The sequence below is a fragment of the Cuculus canorus genome, chromosome 1 (genome assembly GCF_017976375.1).
Source record: "Cuculus canorus isolate bCucCan1 chromosome 1, bCucCan1.pri, whole genome shotgun sequence".
NCBI lineage: Eukaryota > Metazoa > Chordata > Aves > Cuculiformes > Cuculidae > Cuculus > Cuculus canorus.
Window position 1 is genome coordinate 140,320,071 of NC_071401.1, and position 21,784 is coordinate 140,341,854.

Below are 21,784 nucleotides of genomic sequence, written 5' to 3' on the forward strand. Positions count from 1 at the left end.
CGTATGGCCTTCAGCTGCTACTGGAGAAGAGCAGAGCTTTCCCATAGGTCTTGTACCCTGTCAGACAGCCCCATGCAGGTGGCTAAGGCGCACGAGCATTTCAGGCAGCACTGGGCATCTGTGTTCAGGCTACTGAACTGAGGTCTAGGCTTCTACTTCAATTGGGATTGAATTGCTGTTCAAGAACCATTCAGTGGATCTCCGTGGAAGGTCATGACAGCCTAAAGACTTAAATAGTTGTTTCACCTTTCCTGACATTTTACTGCCTTTGTTATGCAGAAGGTCAAATTCAATTATCATAATCATTTACTTGAACTGAAAGTACATGATCCAAATTGAGGACAAAAATGTTCACATTTGTAATCAGACAGAAGAGAGGAGCTATCTCATTTTTTAAGTGCTTGGTTAGAGGAGCTAGAGTTGGCATATTGAACTCTGGCTACATTTTAGCCCTGATACCTAAATTGTGTTTATCCTTGATATTTCATTCTCTTGTTAACAGGAGTTTTATATAATCATCTGTTTCAGGTGGCATGAGCATTTCTTATAATAACAGAAGCATTTAAAGTTTCCCTGTTACTGAGGTAGTCTTTAAAAACTAAAATAAAACTGATAAAATAATTGCTTTCCTCTACAGTGTTATAATGTAAGATGTCACAGGCCTCTGAGAGCTTGAATTTATAACCTTAGCTTGGTTTAAATTAGGAAATTAATCTTTTAAACCAAATAAATTAAAAGAAAAAAATCAAACCCCCAAAAATGCCACATCCATCCCTGTGCTCCCCCAAAAAAACATAAATACTGCCACAAAAATACAAAACAAAAAACCCAACACAAATCCCAAACAACCCCATTCTGTGGAACAATATTAGCAGAGAGTTAGCAGATTTGCAGTGTTTGAAGTGCTGCAAGAATATCATCTGCCTATCAGTATGTCTCAAAGCACTTAGAAATGGGAAGCCTTGTAACAAACAGCTCTGTTAGTTAAAGGATATATTGGGGATCACTTCACCCACCAATGAAATGCGATAGTCTCCAGGGTGAAATGCAGCAGCTGTTTAATAGTTCACAGCATCACCGTGGGAGAAATGAGGAAGAGAGTGTGCAATTGAAACAGCAGGGGTAATTTGGGTAAGTAGGATACAATTAGCCAGATTGAATTTGGCCAAGATGCACGTTTTGCACCCCTGCTTCTAGAGAGGAATAACCAAATTTTTTTTAGGGTCTTAGTGATTCAAATTAGCTAGGACACTGACTGTACAATAGATTGTACTGTTGCATCTACAGATGGTGTCCCAGGCTCACCTGCTTTCTCTTGCCCTCAGGCTTTTGCTTCCTATTGTGAACAAGAAAAAAACACTGCCCATGGTATTTTTTTTCTTTTCTCTAGTATGTTTCCAAAGTTCTCATTTGGTTATCCAAATTAAAAAGGATGGAAGAAGGTGATTGCAAAGTGCCATTTGTATTCAGAGATGCTTCAGGCAACTCAGCATCCAAATAGGATCCTGTGTTGACAAGTCTCAAGCTTGGAGGTCATTCAAACTAAACTAATAAAGCAGGTTGGGAGACACAAGTGTCAATGAGGGCTCAAGGTGTGAGATTAGGAAACAAAAGATTTTGACAATCAGGAAAAATTACTCAAAAAGAACAGCTATCATAAAGACTTGCTGTTGCTATATCCTAATTTAGCTGAATTACAATTGATGGGACTATTTATAGTCATCCATGCTACAATGTCATACTACAGCTCCCCATTACCACCAAAGCTGTTGCTTCTTCTGATTTAGTCTTCTGGCAAGAAAGTGAAGAACAATGTCTTAAAAATTAGCCAGTGACTCTAGGGGTTGCTCTCAGGGGAAGGGAAGCATTGTCAGGCCTTAAGTTAAAGCAAAGCAGTGTCAGTGTTAAGGTAAAGCTCTAGATTTTGGAAGTATTTACTGGTGGCTGCACTGCATTGACTCTGGCAAAGGATGTCCTGTGATGGTGCTTCTCTTGTCTTGCTATGCCTGAGGTTTTAAAAGGTGAAAGCAACAGTCTGGGTGAAAGATATTTATGTACTTGTTGAATATCAATAGTTTTGTATGGGATGGCTTGTCACGGAGATTCATTTAAAGTGTTTAGATAATCCTTTGTTAATAACGTACATACTAATACATCTGCTTGCCCTTCTGCAGCAAGTACATTCTCTGTATAAAATATGGAAAGTCCATATTAAAGACACTTTGGATTTTTTTTGTGTCTTATCTATTTACTTCTATAATTTACTATTTTATTAACCTGTGACTGTATCTGCTTCCTTTCTAAGGTTCCTTACTTTCATTCCGGCTTGTGCCAGAAAGAATGAGAGCGATTTCCATGCATTTTTTAACTCTCTTTAATGGAGCTGGCTGCTTTATAGGAGCGTTTTTTGTTCAGACAGCCCACGCAGGCTCTCAAGGTAAGAATATACTCATGACCGGTGTTCCTGAGCAATTTTCTGATATTATTGATTTGGAGAATTAGGCAGCAGAATTAAAGGAGATGCCAAAGTTTTATTGATTTGCTCTCGCAATTAAGATGGAATTAAGATAGGAAATAGCCTTCCAGCTGTATTCACCCAATTTTAATGAGTCATGTTAGTTTTGATAGTTCGAGTAATTAGAGGATGGCATCTTGCAGGAAGCCTTCACCTCCAGACTCTATACTTCTGTTCTGGAAGACAAGAAAATAAATTGTCTAGAAAGCACCTTTCTATGTTAATGAAGAAGTATGTTCATGTTAGCCATGCTTACGTGCAAGCCTCTGGCCACAAGAGCAAGATTAATGCTACAAAGAACAGAGAACATGCCTGCCTTTTTGTTCCAGTGTTGCAGGGGAGAGGAGGTTGTGTTGAGTGTTTCAACACTGTCTAGGGAATTTGTTCCCCTAGATCCACTGCTTGTCTCTGGCCTTTTTTACACCTTTCTCTTTGTCCAGCTACTGGAAGAACCAGATTCTGTGACAATATGGTCTCACTATGGTTTTATCCTTTTCTAGATGAATACTGCAATTCCCCGAGAACTTACTATTTCAAGAGGAGTTATTTCATGTTCAGCCTGTTGAGAAGCATTTAGTGAAAGATCTGAGCTGGAGACTTTTTGGGTTTAGTGACTTTCAAGATAGGCCAAGAGTTTCTTAAAGTCTTTTTTCCTTTGCTGATGAATCTTTGTTCAATACAGAAAAGACTTGTTTCATAAGTAAATTTAAAAAGTGAAGTACTTGAGTTCTTGAGCCAAAGGACAGGTATTGCTTTGTTCACATGTCAAAACTATTCTGCTGGCTGAAGTAGTGCTTCTAAAGATGCTTTCCATTGATAAGTTCCATTGTTACTGTTACAGAGAACTATTCTCTTGTAGAGCACAACTGCTGGCCCTAATGCACAACATTGTCGCAATTATCAGGGCTGCAAAATTTTTTAACTGCTCATGGTTAAGTTCTGGGTTCTTCTCTTTCCTGCATAAAGAACCACGTAACTTAAAAACGAAGGGATGTGGGTTTTGTGGTTTGGTTTTTTTTGAAAGTACGACAAGAAATTTTAATTCCTACTGGTGAGATCTGAACAAATGATGTGCAGTGCTATTTTTTAAATTAATAATTCAATTAGAATTTTATTATGAAGTATAAAGGCATGACATAGAGATGGATGAAAAGAAAGGAATGCTTACACAAATTAATTGGGCAAAACACCAAGGCATCCAGTGTGGAGAGCTGACGCCCTTGAATGTCACGCAGTGGAATACTCTTTTCATTGGGTAATATGGGTACAGTGAGACTAATGCTTCAAGGACTGTGTTGCTGACTTTTTTTCTTCCTCTTGGTCCAGAAGTATGGAAATTATTACTTTTGATAAGGCTGAAATATTTTGTTTTAGTGAAATTGACAGATTTTGCTGCAATTTAATTTTTCATATCATTAAATATTTGTAAAGTTATTAAGCATCATGTCAACATAAAACATTTTGAGTACATTGGGCCACTATATGTAATTTATTCCTTTTATAGAATATTTTTATATAAAGTAATAGAGAAAACATTTTTTGCATTTGGTTTGCAATTCAGTAGATTTTTTTTTTGCATAATTTTGTATCAAGATTTTTTTTTCTTTTTCTGTAAGCATGAAAACATTTGATTGATTCAAAAAAACCAGTGTTCATTTCTTCCCAGAAGTACTCTTTTCTCAGAGCCTTCAAATTCCTATTAAGGAAGGAATTTATGAAGTCAGGTGGCAAGCTTCTCTACTTTGCGTTGAAAAACCAAAGGTGCAACTTACATCTTTATTTAACTCTGTCAAATCTGCCATTCTTTTAGATGGAATTGGCCATGACATTATCCTGAGCAAAAGTCACTCTTAAATCTCCAAGGGACTCAGTGATAGTCTGTATGCAGAATAAGGTGCTGTAGTGCAAACCAACAAGCCCCTATGTAGAAGAAATCATCTGCAAAACTTGAAAAGCTTTAGAGAAAATATAGTGAAAAAAAGTTTGTTTGCTCTGTTGCTCTAGTTAGAAGTGTTAGAGATTACTTTCCCTATTAGTGTGTAAACAACATGTTATTGGGCTTTCACGTTTTATTTCTAAAAATAAATGGAATCTCACTGGACATCCCTTTCCCAGTGTTCCCTGCTTGAATGAGATTAATTATTCTAAGTTAACACAATTCAAGCAATTCACAGCTTGTAAATAATGGAAATATTCCTGTATCTTTGTTTGTGTCGTAATGCTTCAGACTGAAGTATTCCACTACTCATCCCAGCTAGACTTTTGTCCCACTGACTCATAAATCAAAGTAGACTTGGGATCACACTTCTGGAGCTGGGTATAAACTATAACAAATCCAAAGAGGCTTGGTTTTGTGGCTTGATTTGGTTTCTTAATCTTGCGTTGGAATTTGGGTTTTTTTCCCCACCTAGTTTGATAGGAAATTTTATTTACAAAATTCTTTTTGTTCTGCATTTTTTCCAAACACTCCCGTTGTACTTCTTAGGGTATACTTTGGTGCTTTTGATGAAAAGCCTAAGGTCAGCGAAATTTTTTTACTTTATAAAAAACTGTAGTTACTTATTGAACCTTCTAAAGATGACAGCGCTTCACAGAATAAAATTGTGACCTCTCTTAAGTCAAATTAAGGTCAAATGACACAGACTAAACTCTCATTACTCACATTTGGTGCTTGTTTTCAGCTCTGTTTAAAGAGCTCGTAAAACATTCAATATCTGAAAAATGTATGGAACTGGGGGTAAAGCAAACAGATCAGACTTTTTTCTTTCTCTAAAAAGCTGAACAAATTTATTTATATTGGAAGACCAAAATTCTTTCCCTTTTGCTGAAAGAACACTAAAGTGTTTATGCAATGAATTTCTAAGATTTAACAAGGCTTAGTGTGCAGCTCTTGGGCTATGGGTGATTTTGTCTTGTCCCATGATTCTTGTTTCACTTAAACCCAAGCCAAGACTATTTCTGGTTTTTCCATCTCGAAGCAATGAGACCATGTTTGCCATGGAGTTATTCAGGATACAGTGAAGTAAATCCTCCAGTGTGTATTTTGAAGTGCTGAAGCACAGAGGGTGTTGACAAAATTAAAACATTTTTATAACCTATTCCATGTCACTAGTTTAGAATTTTATTTGGGGTTTTATTGGCAAAGTTGATCAGATATCAGTCACAGTCAAAGCTGCATTAATCATTTTTTAACGCATCTATGGAGGATGGTGTGAATATGATAAAAAAAGACTTTTTAAAAAAATCTGACGAGTGCAAACAGATGACGGGTGACAGTGATATTTTCAGTACAAGCTGGGAAACTGCTTTCTTTTGGATCTCTTACCTCTCCTAACATTTTAACGGAAGGAGATGCAAGACAAAACCTGTCCTCCTATGCCAATCATTTCAGAATACATTTCTCTAAAAATATTAATGTAAATATGTAAGGAAAAAAAAAAAAGAAAAAAACAGAAAGGTCAGAAGAAGGAAACTGATCCAGACATGGTTTTCTTATTTGTATTTAGAGAACAAGGGATTTTTTTTTTTTTGTGCATTTAATTTTTTTCAATTTGGAGACTTGTCTGACTCCAAATACCAAAGATGATGAAGTTAAAGGATATTTCTTGCAGTCCAGATGGTGGTGTCCATTGGTGCCTATTTAGCTAATAAGGATTAGATGCAGACTGAGACTTTAATTTGGATATGATTAAACACTAAATATATGCCCACTAACTTGTTGAAATGATGGAAGGCAATGCAATCCTTTTCTAAGCTATTAATTCATTTTTTTCTGTAATAATGGTCTAGGTTACAGGATAGCTGTAAAAATGTGGGAATCATACAGAATAGTGTAACTTCTAGCATGCGACTGTTTGGCTTTATCTTCTATGTTTTACCAATATCAATGTATGATGATGGTGTTCAGTAAACAAACCGAATGCCTTTCAACGCAACTTTGGGCTTTGTTTTGAATCCATTGAGAGCTCCAAGGGTGCCATCATAGTGACAGATACCTTGTGTGCACTAGTATATGTCAAACACTGGCTTATAGCCCTTTCCATGTCTTCTTTGATGGCTAGTATTGCCAGCTGTTTGTTGCAGTTGGTCAACAACCAGAAGCAGACCAGGAAAGTGGTTTTGTCTGTGTCCTAATCCCTGCTTCACCTACTTTTCTGGCTGCGTTGGTAGGATCAGGTATTTTCTCTTGGTGCTGTGTAACATTCCTCCTTCTTGTGCTACCTGAGCTTTTTTGATGCAAAATCAACAGGACTGTAAAATGAAAGTTTTTGCAACTTTCAGTGAAAGTTTACCAGGCACTTGATGTCAACGATGTATGGTATAGCAGGCTTGAGGAACTCACTCTGCTTAGACTTACTCTTTTATTTTGTTCTAAATTTGCCGTGAAATACTTGAGAGATTCACCTCTAACCTATAGGAAAAGGCTCCTTAAAATGTACACAGCAAAAGGAAACTTCTGATTCTTCATGGAGATTCATGCTACAAAGTATTTCCATTGTCAGAATAAAAATGGAAATTGGGAGGTTGTTGTAGAAAGTTAATTCCCAGAGAGCAATTATCTATGTGACAAACCAACCTTGTAATTGGCACTCCTGTTGGCAATCTCTATAGAAAAGTAAAAGACTGACAGAACCCAAAGGCAGCATCTTTTTGAGGAAAGGCAATTATTAACATACTGCATGCTGATTCAAGGATGAGAAAGTGCTGGACTCCTCAAACTCAAAAGTGCCCAGGATCTTACTCCAGCAAAACTAAACAAAAACTGACCCAATAAGTTACTGATGTTAATGGCTAAGAGTAAAACCTGCAAGTATGAACGCCAACACGAGTCAGTGGAGGGTGCTGGAGTCTGCAGACAGATTATGGAAGCTGTTAGTGGGGTAAGGGCAGAAAGTGTCTGCAGACACTTTTACTGCCTGAAACACGTTTTGGCACCAACAGCTGTTCTCTCAAGGCTTTCAGCCAGCAGAGCATTCTTTGTGCAGTGAATCTAGAAGTAAATGTAGGTTTATCCTCTGTTTCATGGAAAACCAACTTCCATTTATAAAAAGAAAAAAAAAAAGAAAAAAAAAAGTAAATATTTTTGACTGAAAATAAGAAATGGCTACTTTAATTTGCACTGTATCCTCTGAAAAAGAATGTTGGCAGTAGGATGACAGTCCGTATACTTCTAGGACTTCTGCCACTCCTGTTTCTCTGCAGAGAAAGGCACCTCTGACAAACCTTGTTGCCCCTCACTGAAAAGAAAAGAGAGTCTTGATCCTATCCCTTGCTTTGGATGGATCAATAAACTAGAGAGGGAGCATGTGTGTGCTATGGCAGCTGGAATCTTAACGTAGAATCATAGAATGGTTTGAGTTGGAAAAGACCTTAAAGCCTATGCAGTTCCAACCTCTCTGCCATGGGCAGGGACACCTCCCACCAGACCAGGCTGCTCAGGGCCCCATCTACCCTGGCCTTGAACACATCCAGGGATGGGGCATCTACAAGTTCCCTGGGAACCTGTATCAGTGCCTCGCCACTGTCTTAGTGAAGAGTTTCTTCCTCAAGTCTAATCTAAATCTTCCCTCCCTCCCGTTTAAACACATTCCCCTCATCCAATCACTCCATGCCTTGTAAAAAGTCCCTCCCTAGCTCTCTTGCAGCCCCTTCAGGTACTGGAAGTCTGCTCTAAGGTCTCCTCGGAGCCTTCTCTTCTCCAGGCTGAACAACCTCGAATCTCTCAGCCGGTCCTCATAGCAGAGGTGCTCCAGCCCTCTGATCATCTTTGTAGCCCTCCTCTGGACCCGTTCCAACAGCTCCATAGTCTTCTTATGTTGAGAACTGGACACAATACTCCAGGTGGGGTCTCACAAGAGATGCAGCCCAGGATACAGTTGGCCTTCTGGGCTTCAAGCGTGCATTGCTGGCTCATGTCCATCTTCTCATCAACCAGCAACCCCAGGTCCTTCTCTGCAGGGCAGCTCTCAATCACATTATCCCCCATCCTTTATTGAAATTGGGGATTGCCCCGACCCTGGTGTAGGACCTTGCACTTCGCCTTGTTGAAGCTCATGAGTTTCACAGAGGCCTGTTTCTCCAGCTTGTCCACCAAACACAATCTAATTCTGGCCCTGACTATCATGTTGCTTATTTATAATACAGAATTTTTCAAAGGCTTTGTCTCATTATCCTGGCCTCAGTGTTTAAACGCTGGTAACTACAAAAAGAAACAGAGAGGAGACACAGAAATTATTTTTGACCCAGACCAGAGAGCAGACTGGTAATGAAGTGAGGGTAGAGCCCAGATCTCTTGCTTGCTGGGTTCCTCTCCTACCCTGATAAAACCAACCATTCCCGCTTTCAACACTCCAATATGGTGCCTTTGCTAACATTAAGATAATTTTAAAGGTCCATTTTGCTCTGTTCTCTTGGAAGCTGCTGAGTTCATTTTTGTTGGTGGTTTGTTGTTTGTTTTTTTTTTTTTTCCTATTGCTCTGTGCTATTTTTAAGTACATATTTTCTGTTTAGGTTCCATTCTAAACATCATTCCATTAGAAAGCTCCTGCTGCTCATATAGTTAGCCTAGCCGATGTAAATAACCTGGCAGACAGTGTGAACTCGGCTTTGACAAGCTGTAGCGCCGAACCTCATGCGTGCTTTCTCTTTCATCAGATACACGTGCTCTCTCCGTGACTTCTATTGGCCACTGGGGGATGTGAAATGAAAAACTACCTGGTTGTGAATTATGACAGTAAAAGTTTATAAGCTACTAAAATGAAGTTATAGCACCTAGGAGCTTAGTCAACTGACAGTGTTAAATGGTACGTTTTAAAACTCGCTCTGAGATAATGCTGGAAAAGGAACTGCACATACCGAGTTGAGATGCTGCTGCTCTGTGACAGGCAGAAAGGTAATGTGTCATGGAGCAAATTGTGGAGGAGTTAGGGAAAGCTGCTGCACTGATGGCTGTTGTTCCCTGTTAATTCTAGGAGAGCTAAAGGTAACTGCTTTGAAAAGGTACATGTTTACAAGTCTAAGATGTGGAAGAAAGAGAAAAATGTAAATATGTGTATGTAGGGGTGTGGAGGGGGTAATCCTTTGACTGCTGGCACTCCTGGGCTGTGGAACTACTTTATCTCTCTAAGTAGAAAATTTTGAAAGGCTGAGAATGGTATTGGAAGTCTAAAGATGGCATTAGTGGTCAAAAGATTAGTTAAGGCTATCAGGTACAGTGTACAGTGCAGCTGGGGCAAAGGTGGCTATTTTTCCTCCTATACATTTCAGCTAGGTCAAGTGGTGAATAGCTAGTCTATTTAGATAGGCAGGATTTGATACCAGATTTTGGGGAAGCAAAAGAAGGTGACTTTGGACACACTGATAATGGTGTTCTGTTCAGATCAGCAGTGTGCTTTTGATCTAAATCTCCTGGTCATCTCTGATTTGATCCTGGAGCACAAAAAGCCCACATTCCTTTTGGTTGAAACTAAACAAAAATTGCTAGTGTCTGATGTGTTCCAGCTGTTAATGGCAACTAGTCTGATATGAACTACCGTGAGGTGTGTATACTGTGGACATCATGTTCTCAGCACCAGCTGTTTCACACTGTATTTGCTTCTGTTGCACTTCACTACTTGCTAATGAAGACAGCCTCTCTTCTTCCAACATGATCAAAACTGTGTTCCCAAATAATGTAACAGGTCATTACAGCACTGTAGATCTCTCTCTGATATTCTGCATCTACTATCATTTCTTTTCAGCTTGATGTTATGGTTTTGCTGTAGTTGATTGTGGTACTTCAAGTACTGATTGTCTTCAAACACAGACTGGTGGGGGTGTGGCTTGCTTTGGTTTTAAGCATCCTGATTTCCGTAGTTATGATTTTGTTTTCCGTAGTTATGGGTTTGTTTGCAGACTGGTTGTGACGGAGAACATCAAAAGCAACACTGCTATCTAAAGCACACAAGAAGGCAGACAAGGCTGTACATAGGTGGCACTGTTCTCTGGATGGAGTTTAAGCTGCCTAAAAGTCTCAGATACTATTGTCAAAAGCGTTAATAGAAAAAGACCTGACTCATGCAAATAAATGCTCTGTGCAAGACGTGGATACGTTGCAGACTCATAGCTAAATGCAGCTATAGAAAACGTGAAGTAAAATGTCAGGTAATATCTTGGTAATGGAGAACCATCCAAAACACTGAAAAATTCTTTTAATGAATGTTTTTAGTGTTTGTTTTTTTTTTTATAAGAAGGGTGCATTAAAAGAACGAGAGAAGCGAATAAGGATTTCTACAGACCACCTTAATTCTAATTCTTCCTAAAGGGTTCACATTTAACATCGATTTATCTGTGTGAAGGGGATAATATAGAGGGAAGATGGCCTGATCGTTACTGTGCAGACTTACGTTTACCAGTGCACTTTGGATTTGTTAGGAGAGTTCTTTAATTTCTCTAGATCTCTATTTTCTGTCTGCAGAGCAGGAGCAAAGTACGCTGTAGACTCAAAAAACATAGATGCGGTGTGAATGAAAGCTGTATAAATAGCTACAAGGGGGGGTTCAAAGCACCTGCTGTGACTGTGTCTTACACAAAGTTATCTTCATGTCTTTCATATGAGCCACGACTCATCCTGCAAGGTAAACTAATTCTGCTACAAATGTCTGCTTTTCCAGGCAACTGGTTTCCACACTTGCTGCGTGAAGGTAAATTGGAGAGATTCTTCTTCTTCTTGGCTTCCTTAATGATGGTGAACACCCTGGGGTTCTGGACTATTGCACACAGGTATGTGTGAGATAATGAAAGCTTGATGTTTCATTTGTAGATATGAGTAGAATTCTTGCAAAACCTGTAAGCTTGTATGTAATAAAGAATTAGTAGTGATAGATCATATATTATCATTCAGGGTTCAGATTTTGGTATTTTTCATCTGCAGCAAGGAGAGAGATTTGACAGCAAAAATTGTGTGGGAAGCTTAGAAAAAACCAATAACTGATGAAACTAGCCTAAAATTTGTAAGGAGTCTTACTAATATAAAACTGCCTTGAAGAAAAAAGACCATCCTATTTTTTACAGAACCATGTAAATATGTTGGCATTGGAGCTTAGATCACAGCACCAAGATATTCTGGTCATGAAACTGACTTCCATTGCTTTTGGCTTTGTACCAATATATAGAAAACAGCCATTGTCTCAGAGAGCTTACATCTTTAATATAGGGCAGTAGGCAAAGAGGTTGCAATAAAACAGAAAACAGCTACTGGGTGATGCAGTATGCAATAGTTTCAACAGAATAACCCTGAAATATTTTCTGATACTCTACTGGGCAAGGAGATAAATGCATCTTTCTGCTGGAGTCAATGGAATTGCTCAATTAGCCCCCTGCATAGCAAGCAATTTTATGCCACCTATAGAGCCTAGTTTTAATGCCTGTATATTGCCTGTAAAATACAAGAAACTCATAATTGCAATACGCTTTCTTATCCACGGTGGTTTGAGAGTTGGTCTGCCTCCTGTATTCTGGAATATTTAATCACAGTTAACTTTCTGTTGACAGTGTTATAAGTAATGCTTGTAGTGAAGAATAGGGAGGAAAGCAGCCTGTGTCACCATCAGTAAGAAAGCTCACGTGTGAGTGCCATTCTGTCTTAGACGTTGGGCTGCAGTTCTATGGAAATCCTTCAGAAACCTTGGAGTAGTGATTTGATAATGACAATAACAGAAAATTTCCAGGGGCAGTGTACTTCTAGAACTCTTGAGAAAAATACTTTTTCTATTACATATAGCCATACCTAACTTTGCAGTAAGAAATTTGTGAGGCTATGAGGATACCATAGCATCTTGTTAATCATTTAAATGTAATGTGAGACACAAGTGTCTATTTATTCTGATGGCTAGTTCTTGATTCTCATCTTTTAAATGTGACCTGAGTCGTGATCAGAAGTGTTTACCCTGCATGTATTTTATCTTCTTTTTATAAAATGGGGTTTTTTTCTGCTGTAAAATGAAATTTTCATGTGTGGTATTTACTGCTGAAAACTAAAAGGTTTTGGTTGTCAGAAGGTGGCCATAAAACTGGGCTGAATGCAACAAATAATTTTACCAAAAAATTAACATATTTCAATGAGGAAATTTGTTGGTCTCCAGTCTTCTCGAAAATACATGCAATATGTTTTCTTAAGTTCAAGTGTAATAGTTTCATTTTGTGCTAAATAAAAATTCTACCAGGGGGAGGGAAAGGATGAGGACTGTTCGGATAAACACTGATTTAAGAGTGGGGGAAATCAGGCTTTAAAACTATGCATTACGTAAAATATAGTAAAATTTCTCAGAGGAAAAAAGTGTATTTCTTTTTTAAACTTTTTAAAATTACACAATACAGCTGTTGACACCGGCATCCCATTTGGCACTTCTCATCCTGAAGTTCTGGAAAGTTCTAGGAAAGCCCAAATCACTCTTCTATTTTTCTGGCTACTTAGAAGTGCAGGACTCAGCAGGCACTATAACTTGCAAAATATTACCTAATAAGCAATAAGTGAAACTAGTCTCAGAAAGGACGATCACTTTAGCAGTTTCCTTCCCTATCCTCCTTCCCAGATACAACAGTCTGATTCAGGAATACACCAATGATTTCAGAGGAAGTCTTCCTGAAGAAAAACTTTTGAAGCATGAAAAAACCATCAAACATTATGGTAGTGTCCTGGAACATTCTCCCATTTTGTCTCCTATGGAGAAAACCTGATAAAATTTCACCCTTGTTTGATTTTGATTGTTACCAACAAACTTCTAATGGTAAATTACCTTGTATTGTTTAGTGGAACTGCCAATGTATTTATTAATTATCTCAGGAATAATAATGTTATTTATAAATTTACAAAATAGAAGTTGCCATAAGATTTGGCCTTGTAGGATGCTGCACTGTCATAATGCACATCAAATACAATGAGAGCTTACTGCTTGGCATAGTTGATGGAAAGAGTCTTTTAATCTCTATGGGGAAATAGATAGGTATCCACATGTATTTGTATTTAGTAATGGTTCAAAATCAATAAACTCATGTATACATTTGTTTAGCAAATTACTCTGTGACAGTATCATTTATAAATAGAGTCTGGTATTGGCTGGTTGATGCTTGCAAAGGTAGGAGTGTTGTGTTCTGTTCTTGGCTCTGCTACTTATCTGCTACCTAGCCTTCAGCAAGTTCTTTCTTTAACTTAGTTTCCCCTTCAGTGAGATGGACACAGCCATTCTAACCTTCTTTGCAAATTGCTTTGAGATATACCAAAAATATGCTATAAATATAGGTCCATAAAGTCCATCATGAAACAATGATGCTGAAGCATCTAGTCTTATATTTTGCAGAAGAACTGTAGAACTTGTCATTCCTAAGAACAATATATAGAAAACATGTAGTAAGGGTACTGGAGATGAGAATTTATTGACATTAGAATTACTCATTGTAACCCAGCTGAGGTGGTGAAAAGAATTAGAAAAACATTGGGAGAGGGTTGTTGCAGTTGGAAGTGTGGGGGTGGAGGACTGATTAGCAAAATGCATTCCACTTTAAAGATCTAAATAATGTTAAACACGTCCAAAATTGGCTGACATAGGGATTGTGAGTGATGCTAATCTAGCGCTTAAGATTTTAGTTTTTTGAAGTCATACTACTGCAAAGAGTGAGGATAGAAGGGGGTCCTTACATGATAAGGAAACATTGAACTCAAAACCTAAAGGACCTCTTTGACATCGAGATGATTGTATCAGAAGTGGTAGTCAAGCCATAATACTCGCTAGGTATGAAGAGTGCTCTACCACAGGAGAAACCACATCAAAGGAATATGATGTACTGAAAGTGAAGCAGAGTGTAGTTTGTGAGCTGAAACTGTGAAACAGCTGGTGAAGGAAATCATCTCTCCAAGGAAATTGCCACTCCACCACTAGCCATATTTAATGCTGCAGCTTTGGATGAGGTGTTGAGGGAGGGGGGGAGCAAAACTTAGTAACTGCATCTGAGAAGTGGGAAGGCAGGCAGGAGCCCTTAGTTTGATCTCACAAATATTTAAGGTTTAGGAAAATAAAAAGAGAAGATGACATTTAAAGTCATGAGATAAAAGGAAAATTGAAAAAATGCAATACAGATGTATCAAAGGTAGATTTGCCAGGCTAACATAATGTCTGTGTGTAATGAGAATTAATTTTCTAAACAAACATAGTAGAGATGATCTGCCATGGTTTCAGTAAAGCACTTGACGTATATCCCATGGGAAATAATTATGAAGATGGAGATCAGAGTCAGCAGAAGAGCTACAAGGTGTCTGAGGGACCTGTCAAGTCCAGACGGCAACAGATAGTGTAGAAAGGGGAGGTATCCATCTGGAAGTGATTGATTGTGGAACTTGTTTAATATCTTTCTTTGTGGTAAAAGAGAATGTGATCCAAGGATCCGATCCTAGAAGATCGACTGGTTGAGATGGAAGAAGTAGTTATATCTTCATCCAGGTTCGTCTGAAATGGTCATCCATTCTGACTAGCGTGGGATATGATGCCTTGACGGCAGAGCTGAATATACAAGTTGCTGTTTGCTCTGTAAGAAGTAGTGGGAAGGTCAAAAGGTTGCCTGTTCACCTTGCCCTGGCTCTTTGCCCTGCCAGCAAGAGACAGCGTCTTTCTCCTAAAGCAACTGCACAAGCTGGGCTTGTGCTGGGTTTATGAGATGGAGGGGAGGCAAAAGGTTGAAGGACCTAGTCTCCAAGGGTGCTAGAGACTGGAAAGCAGAAAATTTTGACATATTTGACAGTTATTTGCTTCTAATGTTGTGTTTTTCTAAATGATATTTATATTGCAATAAACTCAACCTTAAGCCACAGAATATTCTAGTTTCTTTCCATAAAGAAAAAGTAGGAAATTCCTGAATACGTTATTTGATCTTTGTCCTGGCACACAAAAGCTGCAAAGGTGCTGGGTGGAGTCTGCTGACAAGAGGTCTGTGGTTGCTGTCAATGTATTTGAGAGTTACGCACAAAAGGAGAGCAACTCCTTTAAGATTTGAGCCAGCAAGTATAATTGGGCTGGAGATGCTTTTAGCACCTAACAATGATGATATTTTTTAAAAAAAACTGCAAAAATAACAGCAGTTTGGAACCATTTACATCAAGAACAAGAAAACAAGAGGCCTAACTCTATTTTTTTTGTATAAAGTGTGCTTTGGTGCTTGCCCTCAGGCTGAATGATCTCAAGCTTCCTAAGAACTTTTTTTTCCCCTCAAAAATCAAAATGTGAGAATAGATGACAGCAGAGAATGGAATGCAGCTGTTGCACTTTAATTATCTGTGGAAAACCATTCTGCAGGAAGAGGATTTGTTAACTCCCTGGACAGGACCTCTCTGTCATGCAATTATGCAAGAAAGGCTTTCGGCAATGGGGAAGGGAGCAGTTGGGTAGCCTTCACAAAGAGATTCTCTGGAAGATATGGGTTAGAATGGGCTTTAGGCTGAATAATTGACTATTGAAAACTCACTAGCTTCTTCACATGGAGTAGAAGAAGGGTTTTTCTATCATATTTAGGTAAGAATTTGGCCTTTTGAATAGATGGCAAAAGGATGGCTGAATTTTGACATATATCAATATACAGAAGTCTATCAGTCATGCTCACCATTATGACAGAGCAATTTAGCAGTTATACCCAACAGATGGGGATGCTTCTTGAACTGCAGCATCTGGGCCTCTGTACAAAGCTGATGGAAGTCATTGTACTTTGAGAGTACCGTCTAAATTTTACAAATCTTGTACCAGCACACAGTAAAATTAGTATAAAAGATTCTACAGGTTTGGTCTTGACTTTGAAAGAAGCTGGTTTTCACATCTTATTTCATACATTAGAAAAAATGAGATGACAGAAAGAATATGGAAGGGTGTGTGCATGTGAAATAAAGCAGTAAGCAGCTGGAAAATGTTAGAATAACCTTCATTGTTTCAGCATTTTGTTGATCTATGGCAATTTTCATTCAGATCTGACTGACTGTGTTTTAGGTCGCCTGATGATGTTGCTTTGCACAAAGTAAATTTAAGATGTTAATCCACGTGTTTTAATCCATGCCATAAAGGACTATGGCTTTTAAAGTTATTGTAGAAAAACATTGCCTCTTAAGTGAGGTTAAGAGTGCCTAGAAACATCCCAGTTCAGTTTTGTAGTTTCATTATTGTCTAAATTTTCTAAATCTTGTGCCAGCACACAGTGAAATTAGTATAAAGGACTCTGTAGATTCAGTCTTGATTTTGAAAGAAGGTATTTTTGTGCTGTCTACCAGTTCTGGTTGTAAGTATTTCAGTGGGTGCTGTGCTCAGCACAGGTCGTTACTAGTCTTGAACAGCTTTATGTATTGCTGATTGGGGGTGAGGGACTGGTGATGTTTAAGGGTTAAATGTGTATTTTATACTTTATTCATGTATGCACATACCAAAAATACAAGTTCTGTCCCAGACAGGTCATTTAGCACCTCAGTTAAGTCTAAATGCATGGGACACTATTTTGAGGGAGGGAGGGGAAAGAAAGCTTACTGTAGAGGATTAAGATCTCCATCTGTTAAGTTTGCACTGATGATAAAACACATGCTCCCAGTTGGAACAAGATGCATTAAAAGAGCAATTTCACTTCTACTGCCTAGCAACAATGTCATTGAGCACCTGTAATAGTTTAAACATTAAGTATAATTGGCTTTGCTTGACATAAATCTGTATTTTTGTAAATAAGAGCAGTTGAGTTTCCATGTAATACCAATTAGCTATAAGGAATGCTTTGTTTGCTGAAGCCTGCAGCTTTGCAGAGGAAAGAGGGAGTTGTTAAGACTCAGCAGTAGTAGTCAGAAAGTAGAACCCAGATCAGACATTACATAGGCTTTGAGTGTCCTTGTGCAAGTTATTTAATTTTTTTCAGTCAGATTCCCTAGGTATGAAAGAAGAATAATATTCGGAAGTCTTTTTTTTGGTGAAGAACCCTGAGTGTGTCTGATTAAAATACTTTGAAGGTAATTTTACAGCGTTAAACTCAGCTGTCTGGGTCTATGCTGGATTTGTTTCCCTTCTTTTAGTCAGAGCTACTGTTGCGTCTTGAAGTTTTTGTAAATCTTCTAGGAATACTTACTTTCTGCCAGTGATGGAAGAAAGAGGTGCATGACCCAGTTGATATGAAAGTAAGTCTTGTTCAGCTTCTGTGGGAACTCTGAGCTGGAAAGATGAGGTAGGAGTATGCCTGCCTTGTGCCCTGGAGAAAAGCTGCAGAGCAGAACTAAAGCTTTTAGACTTCACCTTGGTGTCTGTTTGCTATAACGTATACTATAATAGATTTGCCTTGGCAGAGGCAAATGCAGCTACCTTCCAGAGAATGTTTTGAAAGTCTGCTTTTATTTAATCTTTTAAAATAAATATCAAAAATTCACAAGTCTCCTCATCATTTCTCTGTTCTGAATAGAATAAAAATGACCTTTTTCCTTTCTATGTACCTGGTTTCTAGAAAGTCTCTCCACAGAAGTAATATTCTGTTGATGTTATTATTCTAGTTTCAGTCTCTTTCTGTAATCGTAGATATAGATTTCCTTGATTCAGAGCTTGACATCTAAACTTTATACAGTCTACTAGTACTGATGCTGACTTTTTAAAATTATTTAATCAATTCTAATATTCAGAGGTAGTAAGACTGATAGGAACTGCTCTAACAATGATTTTTTTCACTTTGTTGAAGATACTTTATATCTGCAGAAAACTGGATAACGCATCCTAAGACTACAAAATTGTAGACATTCTGCACATTTTCCTAGGGGTTGTGTGCTCTCAGAAAGAAAATTAGTAGAAGCTTTTTTCAAATATTGTATGACCAACATCCTACTTTTTTTTTGTTTGTTTTGTCTGGATGTGGGTTTTTTTGGTGTGGGGTGTTTATTTTGGGGTTGTCTTTTGTTGCTTTTTTTTCTTTTTCTTTCCAGATTAAATGAAAAATGAAGAGAATGCATATCTACATATCTAGAGCCTATTTAGCTGGAAAAGAGGTAATCTTTGATACCTAGCAAAACCATTAATCTGAAACACATGCTGAACAGTAAACCATAGGCTGCAAGAGGACGTTGCTTAAAAGTGAATCTGGCATTCTATGCAGTTCTGAATTTCTTTACTGTGGCTTATAGAGTTTTCCTATTGTCCTGAAATTATTCCTTTTTGAAATATTCAAGTGGAAAACCAGATTTTAGTATTGTGCTGACAGTTGATAAACCCCTCAACAATCTTTGTCACTGTTTGTAAAGAGCTATCATTTACTGGAAACACTCTTTAAGCTTAAACTGTTTGTAAACTAAACTTTAATGATGAGAACATTGTCTAAAACCTTAGGCAACAAAAATTTCTGCCTTACTTGTACTGTGAAAAAGAAGAATGTCTATGACTTTAAGGGAGAAACTTCACTGCCGAGATCTAAGTACAAAAATTGTATACGTCTTGCAAAACTAAGCAAACAGTTTCAACAACAGGAAGAGCAGCAAACTGCCGAGAGGGCAGGAAGGTGATTATTACCTATTTGAAAATGTTGTTGCTTTGTTATGGAAGACCTTTCAATTGCTGCTTCTTGCCTGGGATAAGAAATTCATGTTTATGAGAATATGTAAAAGTGGATGGTCTTGTCTGATAGATTACATAGATGCTAAAAATTAAATAAAGTGTCAGTGAGGGCAGAGCTGAAGTACATATTTCTTGTATTTAAAAATAAAAAAAAAATACTAGAAAGAGGGTACTTTTGTAGTTCTGGCTGAAATAGTTGAAGGGTAAAACTTAGGAAATCCAATCCTTCTTTTCTTTTCAGTTCCAATGTGAATTACCAGTCAATTGATTCTCCCTTTTGCAAACTCTGTTCATCTGATTAATGGCTAAAGTGGACTATTCTCTGCTCATTTTTTTAAATTAACAGTCCGTGTTGTAGTGAGGGTTAACTAAATCATGGTGATTTGGGTTTTGTTCTTTCTCACAGTTAGCAGTTTCAAGCTGTCTTCCTATGCATTCAGTGATTGGTATGCTTACCTTTCAACATCTTTAGAAAGCAATATTTTCACTTTCTTTGAGCCTATTTAAGATGCAGTGGGTTCCAAATAATCACTTGCACAGATGCTCATAAATGTTTTTTTTCTTTTTTTTCCAGAGATGCTTGTGCAGTTCCGACACAGACTCAGGCATGTAGATCCTTCAGAAATGCACAGAGAGAGTGGCCCAATTTAAATTATCTATTGAATGCTGAAACACAAATTGCACATGAAATCCCCAAGCTTCAAGGGTCTCTGGCAGGTCACATCCTACCAGTCACTCAAACATTTAGTCAGTGCTACCCCCATGCACCTATGAAACTGAGGCTGTTTGACACCTCTGAGAATATTTCTCATGTTAGATCTGTTGTAAATGAGCACATGGTCCAGAATAATTAATGGTAACACTTCAGTCCTTTTTTGACAGAGTTGTGTTTCTTATGCAGTTTGTGCTGGTCTGTCTATTTAACTGCAATCAGCCATGCCTGAAAGACAGGAAAGAACAAGACGGACAAGTGTGTCAGTGAGTGAACCTCTTTTCTGTAATTAGAAATGCACAGGGAATAAATTATTCTCTAATTCAAGCTGTCCAGCTCACACTAATAATAACAACCCAAGAAGCAATCTGTTTATAAAAATTAAAACTGAATTTGTGAGACTCCTAGTGCAAGACAGGATTTACTGTGTAGACTTGTTTGAGTTTACCGTGTTTAAAGAGCTCTGTCAAGGCATTGTCAATGTTTCAGGCTGGACTACATGGCCATTTCATGCATGCATTTTCTATCACACAAGATTAGCTAAAACTTAATCAGAGATAACTGTAGCAACTCTGGGCCAAATGCTTCTCTGCTAAACTAATGGCTGTTAAGGAACAAATGCTACAGAACAAAGGTATGAGCAAACTTGGCCTAAGACATTTGTTTTTCTTCTGTGCAACCCTTTTAATCCTTCTCCATTCAGTTGTCTTCCTGCTTGCATAGGCAAAATCTTTTCTGTGGAGTCACTGAGGAGGACCCTAGCAATGATGCAATAGATTGTTTCTTGGTTTGTTTACCTAAATATAATTCCTATGAGTCTCGTAATTCTTTGTAAACACTAATGGTGCTTAGTTCTATCTCTAAGGGCTAAAGATTTAATATAAATTATTCCATAGTGGGCCTTAAAATTTTCAAACCACGATAATATTAAAATTTGGGGGATTGACTGATTCTGGGGGAGTCTATCTTAATATCACAGCTATAAGATTATAGCCTAAAGTCTTCCTTCTCTGGGTTCTAGGGCAAAGAGAATGGATGGAATCTTTGGGCACCAAAATGTTTTGTTCAATTGATTTTAACTGTTTCTTGATTTTTTTTTTCTACTTTTTTTTTCCTAAACTTACATAGGCTTTAATTATGGCTATGTTGTAATTGTAGCACCTGATTAAGATGCAAAAAGCTGACTGCTGAAGAGTGCAGAGCACTCTTACTTGACTTCAGCTTGGAGTCAAGTGGAGATGTAACATCTTGAGAGTGGAGGAGGTGCCAGAGAACTAGCTTTCCAACAACAACTCAGAAAATGAGAATGCACAGTCTCCATTTTAAACCTGGGAAAGTAATCAGGTCTCAGGATTAGATATGTTACTTATCCTCCTTTAGAGCCAGAAGCTATAAAGAAACTGCTCAGAATTTGAACAGCTGTCATAAAGCATCCCTGACATTTTTAAGCAATCTCAGATCTTTGGATGAAGAGTCATGATAGTAACTTTTATTTTTGGAAGGCTGAAACGTACACAATGAATTGTCTCTGTCAGGCAACATGCTGCAAAAGAGTGTTGACTACAAGAAGTCAGCCTAACAGGTAACGTTTTTTTTATTAATATTGTGAAATCTCAGCATATCTCTTTATCCATTTTATTCTTCATTCAAAACATATGCATTATGGTCAGTTGCTGATCTGAAGGTATAGATGAGATCCATAGAGGGAACAAAAGCTATCTAGGTTTTCTGGCACATTTGTGTATATACATCACTTCAAACTGGGTAAAACAAGCTTGAAGAGTCACTGTCCAGTAATTCAGAGTACCTAATTAATTTAATTGCAAACCATGAAATTTTCAAATTGATTTATTATTCAAATATATTCATGCACTTCCATCCCCCCCCAGGCTCTACCCCTAAAGAAACCCTGCTTTTTCAGTGCAGCTCTGTTTTGTGAACATGTGAAATCCAAACAAAAGAATATCCATACTGTGTCAG

The 21,784-nt window shown here is 37.9% G+C and overlaps 1 protein-coding gene across 2 annotated transcripts in view; it reads left to right on the forward strand.

Annotated features, from left to right (window-relative positions):
• Positions 1 to 21,357, forward strand: part of SLC15A5 (solute carrier family 15 member 5) — a 45,212-nt gene extending 23,855 nt beyond the window's left edge. The window contains exons 1-4 of one of the 2 annotated variants that reach the window (XR_008447407.1): positions 11,004 to 11,275; positions 18,468 to 18,530; positions 19,667 to 20,070; positions 21,307 to 21,357. Coding sequence is in view for 1 of the 2 variants with exons in the window: in XM_009570646.2 (XP_009568941.2) it covers positions 2,306 to 2,437; positions 11,167 to 11,275; positions 13,087 to 13,231 (386 nt within the window). In the remaining variant the exon portion in view is untranslated. The other variant, XM_009570646.2, reaches the window with a different exon arrangement.
• The last annotated feature ends 427 nt before the right edge of the window (positions 21,358 to 21,784 follow it).